Genomic DNA, 10,693 nt, shown 5'->3' with positions numbered 1-10,693 from the left:
TTGCTTACTTTCTGTCTTCCCCTCCTAGAATGTACACTACATGGAGTGTAGAGACTTTACCTGTTTGTTCACTGCTATCTTTCAACTTTCTAGAGTGTTGGGCAGATAGTAGATGATTCATAAATATTTGGTAAATGACTTATTAAATGGAGCTTAAAGCTATATTTCATTAGGTAGTCCTTCTCCCCAGACTCTACAGGTTTTATTTTCATTAATAAGAATATTAATTTTGTCTAATTTTGTGTGGATGTGGAGTTTGGCAGACTGATAAAATGTTCCTTAATATTATATCTTGTTTCTGTTCGACTTCAAAATCTCAAAAAGAGATTTTATAAGTGATTAAAACTACCCCCCCAAATAAAATAAAACAGAAAAACTCATGATGCAATAACACACACAGAAAGAGAATCTGGATTTTTGTGAGTTTTCAGCTTACTTTCCAAGTAATTCTAATATAAAAAGACAAATACTTTCCCAAAAAAGATAAAACCATGGCTGTCATACAAATTTAAAGTGAACACATGGCAAAGCTTTTATTTAACACATTAATTAATGAATGAACCAGGAATACGTCGTAATCCATTTAAAGGAGACTCCAGTGTAGCACATTTGTTCAATCAGGAATGTGTAATGAATTTACAAATAGATGCAAAACTGACTTGATCCACAATGATTGAGGGAAATCAATTGAACCTCCATCAGACAACATTTTCAGTTTTATGGACAGAAATTATTTGTGTTATCGGTTTTCTATAACTCAAAGAGTTATAAAATAGTTCAAAGACAGTGAGAGGCATAAGCCTCACAGAATCATGTAGCCCCAAGAGGAGTGCTATACATAACACATAGCTTTCATTGAAGATCACCAGTAATCTTTTTATATTTCAAAGTCTTTCAAAGTTTTTTCCTCACAGAAGTTAAATTTCTTTAGCAGCTGTACATCAAAAGAAGTAGAGATTATTTTTAAATAACATAAAATTATATAAAGGGAAAACTATTATTCCATTTATTTCTATTATTTACAAAGGAAAAGTGCAAACTTTCTATATCCATTGGAGTCTTCACAGGAAACAGCATACTCAAAATGGCAGATTAAAAAAATTTAAAGAAGATTATTTATCAAGGTATGAAAAAGTTTAAGGGGAATTAATTAGGGATGATGATGAAGCATTCCGCGCCTAGCTACCAGTAGGAAACCATTGCCACAATTATGGCTGAGGGAATGAGCGGAATAAATGATTACAAAAGGAAATAGGAGAGTAGGAGACGCCCACCCAACAAGTCCTGTGACCCTAGTTTAAGGTACCCTGTTACTGATAAACCACGGGAGGGACCCAGGAGAATAAACCCTGACATTCTTTTCTTCCCACCCTGTCCTCTAACATTCATCTAGTACTTCCTGTTGACCAGAGAAGAAGGAGGCCTGGTTGAGGAACACCGTGGAAGCCCTCCATGGAGGAGAAGACTGAGAATGTATCTGAAGGGCTGAAAGGAGTATATCTAGCTCACTTTCCAACACTTTATTAAATTGTTTTTCTTGGTAAGATGGTGAGCACTCCTGTTTTGGAAAAGAGAGAACACAGGAGAAATAAGTAAATTGTCTTCCAACTTATTTGTACACGTAATGTTTATTGACCTCCACTCTGGGTCAAACATTAAAGTAGATCTGGGGATAAAGAGGTGAAGAAGGCAGATACAGCTTTTCTTCTCTGTGGCTTATTTAAAGGGTTTTTGAATGGAAGAGTGAGGTGATTTGGTCTTAATCTGTATATCAACAGTGTGTAAAACAAGAACTAAGAGTTGGTTAGAAGCCATAGCTCTTAACCACTGCCCCACCAGGGCCCCTCATTATGTATATATATACACATATATACTTATGTGTGTGTGTGTTTCTATGTGTATGTGTTGTTTTTGTTGTGTGTTGTGGGGTTGATTTTTACTCATAGTGACCCTATACGACACAGTAGAACTGCCCCATAGGGTTTCCTAGGCTGAAATCTTTATGAGAGCAGATGGCCAGGTCTTTTCTCCCACAGAGTGATTCGTAGGTTTGAACTGCCAATCTTTTGGTTAGCAGCTGAGTGCTTAACTGTTGTGGCACCAGGGCTCCACACCCACATGTAGATGAGTTCCCTAACATTTCTTGCTGGCCGAGAAGGAATTAGGTTTATTACATGATGAGCTCCCTCTTCCTGGATATCCTCCAGCAAATGTCCAGTGACCACTTGTCAGAATATGTTGTAGATGGCATTCCAGCACCAATAGAAAAAGCTGGATTAGACAGCCTCAATGGTTCTAATCTTTTTGTAAAATAGAAATTGCTTGTTTTTTTCTCTTCTTGTGTACCATAAGGAAAAGAGTTTGTATTATTAAAATGCTTTGTTCTTATTTGCAAACCCAAAATCTCATCACCCTGCTTTAATAATGTTGTCTTTACAGGATAATCCCAATTTCTGTGTCCATCATCACCACTGAAATGAAAGAAAACAGGATGAATGTGACTGATTTAATTCTAATAGGACTTACACAGAATCCTCAGATGCAGAGAATTCTAGTTGTTCTGTTTCTCATCTACATTGTCACTGTTACAGGAAACCTGCTCATTGTGGTCACCGTAATCTACAGTCAGACATTTAAAACCCCAATGTATTTTTTCCTGGCCTTCTTATCTTTGATAGATGCCTGCTACTCCTCTTCCATACTTCCTAAAATGCTAGCTGACTTGCTCTCTGAGACAAAAACCATCTCCTTCAGTGGCTGCATGACACAGATCTTTACTGAACATTTCTTAGGTGGTTCTGAGGTTGCCCTCCTTGTGGTCATGGCCTATGACCGTTACGTGGCCATCTGTAGACCTCTGCACTATGTGACCATCATGAACCACCATGTATGCTGCCTTTTGGTGGGGGTGTCTTGGACAGTGGGTTTTCTCCACTCCATTGAACAGATTCTTGTCACTTTCTGGCTCCCATTCTGTGGCCCCAACATTATGGATCACTTCATGTGTGACGTCTTTCCCCTGATACAACTTGCCTGCACAGACACTTTCCTTGTTGGTCTCTTGATTGCTGCCAATGGTGGGGTAATCTGTGTAATAACCTTTGTAATGTTGTCGATATCCTATGTTGCTATCCTATATTCCTTGAGGACTCAGAGCTCTGCAGGGAGGAAAAAGGCCCTCTCTACCTGTGGTTCCCACATCACTGTTGTTGTCTTGTTCTTTGTGCCCTGTATTTATATATATATATATATATATATATATATATATATATATATATATATATATATATATATGCGACCAGTAGCCACCTTCTCCATGGATAAAGCCATAACTGTATTCTATACTCTTGTCACTCCCATGTTAAATCCCATTATCTACACAGTAAGGAATGCAGAAGTAAAAAATGCCATCAAAATGTTACTGAAAAGAAATGTAATTTCAGATAATAAATGACCCAATATGAAGATTTTATTTCTATCATAATCTTTACATTTTTGTTTTATGTTACATACATATATGTGTAAGAATGTATATGTTTGTGTGTGTATATATATATGTAGCTCTTTCTCACATTTATCACTTAACTTCCATAGAACCTTTGTGCAAGAATGGCATGGAGGTGGTGTCTGACCTTCTCTATCTTCACAAAGAGGAAGAAGAATCAAAATTAGCAACCCCAGCCTGATTCCTTGCTGAAGTCAGGCATGCCTCCTCTCTCCACCATCTTTACTAATTCTGACACCAGCTGCCCCTCCTATGGCACTCTCTACTTCTGTGCTGGGTTCAATAATTCATTGCAATGGCCACACAGAACTCACAGAAAATACCCACTATTATGGTGTTTATTAGGGAAGTAACAGTTACAATTCAGACCCAAGAACATTCAAGATACAGTTCTTCCATAAGAACAGCCTCTTTCCAGCTGTGCTGAAAGGCACACCTCTCCCTGTTCCTAGACATATGCCCAAAAGCACTCAACTTTCCCCATGAGCCTGGAAACCCACCGGGCAGTTGCCTGCTGCTGGGTGTCTCCTGCTGGGTCTTTTCTGCCACTGCTTCTCACCATCTTCAGGGTTACAGCTCACTCTCTCTGTTGGTCTCCTGCTTCCAGGAGCTTTTCAGCACAGGGACCCCGGGTCCAAAGGGCGTGCTGGCTCCTGGCTGTTCTTCCTTGGCAGGTGTGGAATCTTCTTTTTCCCCCTCTGGGGTGGCTGATTTCAAGCCCAGCAGGATGGCAAACCTGACCAATCCCTTTGGTGGGCCATAATTACTCTACCACTCAATCACACCAATCACTTGGGTGGGGATTACAAGACCATGGCTATAAAGTCCTCACAAAAGTCACCCATCACACCACACTTTGCAACAATTATTCTGATTTCACAGATGAAGAGAAATAAAGTTAAAAGAGGTTAAATGATCAGTCCAAAGTCCGAGTCAGAGCTATTTGGGTTGTTTTTTTTTTTTAATTTTATTAAGCTTCAAGTGAACGTTTACAAATCCAATCAGTCTGTCACATATAAGTTTACATACATCTCACTCCCTGCTCCCACTTGCTCTCCCCCTCTTGAGTCAGCCCTTTCAGTCTCTCCTTTCGTGATAATTTTGCTGGCTTCCCACTCTCTCTATCCTCCCATCCCCCCTCCAGAGAAGAGTTGCCAACACAATCTCAAGTGTCCACCTGATATAATTAGCTCACTCTTCATCAGCGTATCTCTCCCACCCGCTGACCAGTCCCTTTCATGTCTGATGAGTTGTCTTCGGGGATGGTTCCTGTCCTGTGCCAACAGAAGGTCTGGGGACCATGGCCGCCAGGATTCCTCTAGTCTCAGTCAGACCATTAAGTTTGGTCTTTTTATGAGAATTTGGGGTCTGTATCCCACTGATCTCCGGCTCCCTCAAGGGTCCTCTGCTGTGCTCCCTGTCAGGGCAGTCATCGATTGTGGCCTGGCACTAACTAGTTCTTCTGGTCTCAGGATGATGTAGGTCTCTGGTTCATGTGGCCCTTTCTGTTTCTTGGGCTCTTAGTTGTCGTGTGGCCTTGGTGTTCTTCATTTTCCTTTGCTCCAGGTGGGTTGAGACCAATTGATGCATCTTAGATGGCCGCTTGTTAGCATTTAAGACCCCAGACACCACATTTCAAAGTGGGATGCAGAATGATTTCATAATAGAATTACTTTGCCAATTGACTTAGAAGTCCCCGCAAACCATGTTCCCCAGACCCCCGCCCTTGCTCCGCTGACCTTTGAAGCATTCATTTTATCCCGGAAACTTCTTTGCTTTTGGTCCAGTCCAATTGAGCTGACCTTCCAAGTATTGAGTGTTGTCTTTCCGTTCACCTAAAGCAGTTCTTATCTACTGATTAATCAATAAAAAACCCTTTCCCACTCTCCCTCCCTCCCCCCCTCGTAACCACAAAAGTATGTGTTCTTCTCAGGTTTACTATTTCTCAAGATCTTATAATAGTGGTCTTATACAATATTTGTCCTTTTGCAACTGACTCATTTCGCTCAGCACAATGCCTTCCAGGTTCCTCCATGTTATGAAATGTTTCACAGATTCGTCACTGTTCTTTATTGATGCGTAGTATTCCATTGTGTGAATATACCACAATTTATTTACCCATTCATCCGTTGATGGACACCTTGGTTGCTTCCAACTTTTTGCTATTGTAAACAGAGCTGCAATAAACATGGGTGTGCATATATCTGTTTGTATGAAGGCTCCTGTATCTCTAGGGTATATTCCGAGGAGTGGGATTTCTGGGTTGTATGTTAGTTCTATTTCTAACTGTTGAAGATAACGCCAGATAGATTTCCAAAGTGGTTGTACCATTTTACATTCCCACCAGCAGTGTATAAGAGTTCCAATCTCTCCGCAGCCTCTCCAACATTTATCATTTTGTGTTTTTTGGATTAATAGCAGCCCCTTTTTTTTTTTTTGCTGGTGTGAGATGAAATCTCATTGTAGTTTTAATTTGCATTTCTGTAATGGCTAATGATCGAGAGCATTTTCTCATGTATCTGTTGGCTGCCTGAATATCTTCTTTAGTGAAATGTGTGTTCATATCCTTTGCCCACTTCTTGATTGGGTTGTTTGTCTTTTTGTGGTTGAGTTTTGACAGAATCATGTAGATTTTAGAGATCAGGCGCTGGTCGGAGATGTCATAGCTGAAAATTCTTTCCCAGTCTGTAGGTGGTCTTTTTACTCTTTTGGTGAAGTCTTTAGATGAGCATAGGTGTTTGATTTTTAGGAGCTCCCAGTTATTGGGTTTCTCTTCATCATTTCTGGTAATGTTTTGTATTCTGTTTATGCCTTGTATTAGGGCTCCTAGGGTTGTCCCAATTTTTTCTGAAATGATCTTTATCGTTTTAGTCTTTATGTTCAGGTCTTTGATCCACTTGGAGTTAGTTCTTGTGGATGGTGTAAGGTATGGGTCCTGTTTCATTTTTTTGCAAATGGATATCCAATTATGCCAGCACCATTGGTTAAAAAGGCTATCTTTTCCCCAAATAATTGACACCGGTCCTTTGTCAAATATCAGCTGCTCATATGTGGATGGATCTATGTCTGGGTTCTTAATTCTGTTCCATTGGTCTATGTGCCTGTTGTTGTACCAGTACCAGGCTGTTTTGACTACTGTGGCTGTATAATAGGTTCTGAAATCAGGTAGAGTGAGGCCTCCCACTTTCTTCTTCTTTTTCAGTAGTGCTTTGCTTATCCGGGGCTTCTTTCCCTTCCATATGAAATTGGTGATTTGTTTCTCTATCACCTTAAAATATGACATTGGAATTTGGATCAGAAGTGCGTTATATGTATAGATGGCTTTTGGTAGAATAGACATTTTTACTATGTTAAATCTTCCTATCCATGAGCAGGGTATGTTTTTCGACTTAAGTATGTCCTTTTGAATTTCTTGTAGTAGAGCTTTGTAGTTTTCTTCGTATAGGTCTTTTACATCCTTGGTAAGATTTATTCCTAAGTATCTTATCTTCTTGGGGGCTACTGTGAATGGTATTGATTTGGTTATTTCCTCTTCGATGTTCTTTTTGTTGATGTAGAGGAATCCAAGTGATTTTTGTATGTTTATTTTATAACCTGAGACTCTGCCAAACTCTTCTATTAGTTTCAGTAGTTTTCTGGAGGATTCCTTAGGGTTTTCTGTGTATATAATCATGTCATCTGCAAATAGTGATAACTTTACTTCCTCCTTGCCAATCCGGATACCTTTTATTTCTTTGTCTAGCCTAATTGCCCTGGCTAGGACTTCCAGCACGATGTTGAATAAGAGTGGTGATAAAGGGCATCCTTGTCTGGTTCCCGTTCTCAAGGGAAATGCTTTCAGGTTCTCTCCATTTAGAGTGATATTGGCTGTTGGCTTTGCATAGATGCCCTTTATTATGTTGAGGAATTTTCCTTCAATTCCTATTTTGGTGAGAGTTTTTTTTATCATAAATGGGTGTTGGACTTTGTCAAATGCCTTTTCTGCATCAATTGATAAGATCATGTGGTTTTTGTCTTTTGTTTTATTTATGTGATGGATTACATTAATGGTTTTTCTGATATTAAACCAGCCTTGCATACCTGGTATAAATCCCACTTGATCATGGTGAATTATTTTTTTGATGTGTTGTTGGATTCTATTGGCTAGAATTTTGTTGAGGATTTTTGCATCTATGTTCATGAGGGATATAGGTCTATAATTTTCTTTTTTTGTAATGTCTTTACCTGGTTTTGGTATCAGGGAGATGGTGGCTTCATAGAATGAGTTGGGTAGTACTCCGTCATTTTCTATGCTTTGGAATACCTTCAGTAGTAGTGGTGTTAACTATTCTCTGAAAGTTTGGTAGAACTCTGCAGTGAAGCCGTCCGGGCCAGGGCTTTTTTTTGTTGGGAGTTTTTTGATTACCGTTTCAATCTCTTTTTTTGTTATGGGTCTATTTAGTTGTTCTACTTCTGAATGTGTTACTTTAGGTAGGTAGTGTTTTTCCAGGAATTCATCCATTTCTTCTAGGTTTTCAAATTTGTTAGAGTACAATTTTTCATAATAATCTGAAATGATTCTTTTAATTTCATTTGGTTCTGTTGTGATGTGGTCCTTCTCGTTTCTCATTCGGGTTATTTGTTTCCTTTCCTGTATTTCTTTAGTCAGTCTAGCCAATGGTTTATCAATTTTGTTAATTTTTTCAAAGAACCAGCTTTTGGCTTTGTTAATTCTTTCAATTGTTTTTCTGTTGTCTAATTCATTTAGTTCAGGTCTAATTTTTATTATTTGTTTTCTTCTGGTGCCTGATGGATTCTTTTGTTGCTCAGGTTCTCTTTGTTCAAGTTGTAGGGACAGTTCTCTGATTTTGGCTCTTTCTTCTTTTTGTATGTGTGCATTTATCAATATAAATTGGCCTCTGAGCACTGCTTTTGCTGTGTCCCAGAGGTTTTGATAGAAAGTATTTTCATTCTCGTTGCTTTCTATGAATTTCCTTATTCCTTCCTTGATGTCTTCTATAACCCAGTCTTTTTTCAGGAGGGTATTGTTCATTTTCCAAGTATTTGATTTCTTTTCCCTAGTTTTTCTGTTATTGATCTCTAGTTTTATTGCCTTGTGGTCTGAGAAGATGCTTTGTGATATTTCGATGTTTTGGACTCTGCAAAGGCTTGTTTTATGACCTAATATGTGGTCTATTCTAGAGAATGTTCCATGTGCGCTAGAAAAAAAAGTATATTTTGCAGCAGTTGGGTGGAGAGTTGTGTATAAGTCAATGAGGTCAAGTTGGTTGATTGTTGTAATTAGATCTTCCGTGTCTCTATTGAGCTTCTTACTGGATGCCCTGTCCTTCTCCGAAAGTGGTGTGTTGAAGTCTCCTACTACAATTGTGGAGGTATCTATCTCACTTTTCAATTCTGTTAAAATTTGATTTATGTATCTTGCAGCCCTGTCATTGGGTGCATACATATTTAGTATGGTTATGTCTTCCTGATCAATTGTCCCTTTTATCATTATATAGTGTCCTTCTTTATCCTTTGTGGTGGATTTAAGTCTAAAGTCTATTTTGTCAGAAATTAATATTGCTACTCCTCTTTTTTTTTGCTTATTGTTTGCTTGATATACTTTTTTCCATCCTTTGAGTTTTAGTTTGTTTGTGTCTCTAATTCTAAGGTGTGTCTCTTGTAGGCAGCATATAGATGGATCGTGTTTCTTTATCCAGTCTGTGACTCTCTGTCTCTTTATTGGTGCATTTAGTCCATTTACATTCAGGGTAATTATAGATAAATAAGTTTTTAGTGCTGTCATTTTGATGCCTTTTTATGTGTGTTGTTGACAATTTCATTTTTCCACATACTTTTTTGTGCTGAGGCATTTTTCTTAGTAAATTGTGAGATCCTCATTTTCATAGTGTTTGACTTTATGTTAGTTGAGTCGTTACGTTTTTCTTGGTTTTTATCTTGAGTTATAGAGTTGTTATACCTTTTTGTGGTTACCTTATTATTTACCCCTATTTTTCTAAGTAAAAACCTAACTTTTATTGTTCTATATCGCCTTGTATCACTCTCCATATGGCAGTTCAATGCCTCCTGTATTTAGTCCCTCTTTTTGATTATTGTGATCTTTTACCTATTGACTTCCATGATTCCCTGTTATGTGTATTTTTTTTTTAATTAATCTTAATTTGTTTGTTTTTGTGATTTCCCTATTTGAGTTGATATCAGGACGTTCTGTTTTGTGACCTTGTGTTGTGCTGATATCTGATATTATTGGTTCTCTGACCAAACAATATCCTTTAGTATTTCTTGTAGCTTTGGTTTGGTTTTTGCAAATTCTCTAAACTTGTGTTTGTCTGTAAATATCTTAATTTCACCTTCATATTTCAGAGAGAGTTTTGCTGGATATATGATCCTTGGCTGGCAGTTTTTCTCCTTCAGTGTTCTGTATATGTCGTCCCATTCCCTTCTTGCCTGCATGGTTTCTGCTCAGTAGTCTGAACTTATTCTTATTGATTCTCCCTTGAAGGAAACCTTTCTTTTCTCCCTGGCTGCTTTTAAAATTTTCTCTTTATCTTTGGTTTTGGTAAGTTTGATGATAATATGTCTTGGTGTTTTTCTTTTTGGATCAATCTTAAATGGGGTTGGATGAGCGTCTTGGATAGATATCCTTTCTTCTTTCATGGTGTCAGGGAAGTTTTCTGTCAGGAGTTCTTCAACTATTTTCTCTGTGTTTTCTGTCCCCCCTCCCTGTTCTGGGACTCCAATCATCCGCAGGTTATCCTTCTTGATAGAGTCCCACATAATTCTTAGGGTTTCTTCATTTTTTTTAATTCTTTTATCTGATTTTTTTTCAGCTATGTTGGTGTTGATTCCCTGGTCCTCCAGATGTCCCAGTCTGCATTCTAATTGCTCGAGTCTGCTCCTCTGACTTCCTATTGCGTTGTCTAATTCTGTAATTTTATTGTTAATCTTTTGGATTTCTACATGCTGTCTCTCTATGGATTCTTGCAACTTATTAATTTTTCCACTATGTTCTTGAATAATCTTTTTGAGTTCTTCAACAGTTTTATCAGTGTGTTCCTTGGCTTTTTCTGCAGTTATCCTAATTTCATTTGTGATATCTTTAAGCATTCTGTAAATTAGTTTTTTATATTCTGTATCTGATAATTCCAGGATTCTATCTTCATTTGGGAAAGATTTTGATTCTTTTGT

The 10,693-nt window shown here is 38.1% G+C and overlaps 1 protein-coding gene across 1 annotated transcript; it reads left to right on the top strand.

The window, feature by feature from the left end:
• Nucleotides 1-2,244: 2,244 nt before the first annotated feature.
• LOC135229494 (olfactory receptor 4C3D-like) lies at nucleotides 2,245-3,540 on the top strand. The gene has a single exon (XM_064279032.1). The coding sequence runs from the start codon at nucleotides 2,477-2,479 to the stop codon at nucleotides 3,452-3,454; it is 978 nt and encodes a 325-aa protein (XP_064135102.1). The 5' UTR covers nucleotides 2,245-2,476; the 3' UTR covers nucleotides 3,455-3,540.
• Nucleotides 3,541-10,693: the final 7,153 nt, after the last annotated feature.

Source organism: Loxodonta africana, unplaced genomic scaffold, assembly GCF_030014295.1.
Source record: "Loxodonta africana isolate mLoxAfr1 unplaced genomic scaffold, mLoxAfr1.hap2 scaffold_32, whole genome shotgun sequence".
Classification (NCBI taxonomy): Eukaryota; Metazoa; Chordata; class Mammalia; order Proboscidea; family Elephantidae; genus Loxodonta; species Loxodonta africana.
This window is presented reverse-complemented; position numbering and strand designations above follow the sequence as displayed.

What these genes read in the sequence shown, in the direction of transcription:
- LOC135229494 (XM_064279032.1), top strand. Translation starts at nt 2,477, where the DNA reads ATGAAAGAAAACAGGATGAATGTGACTGATTTAATTCTAATAGGACTT.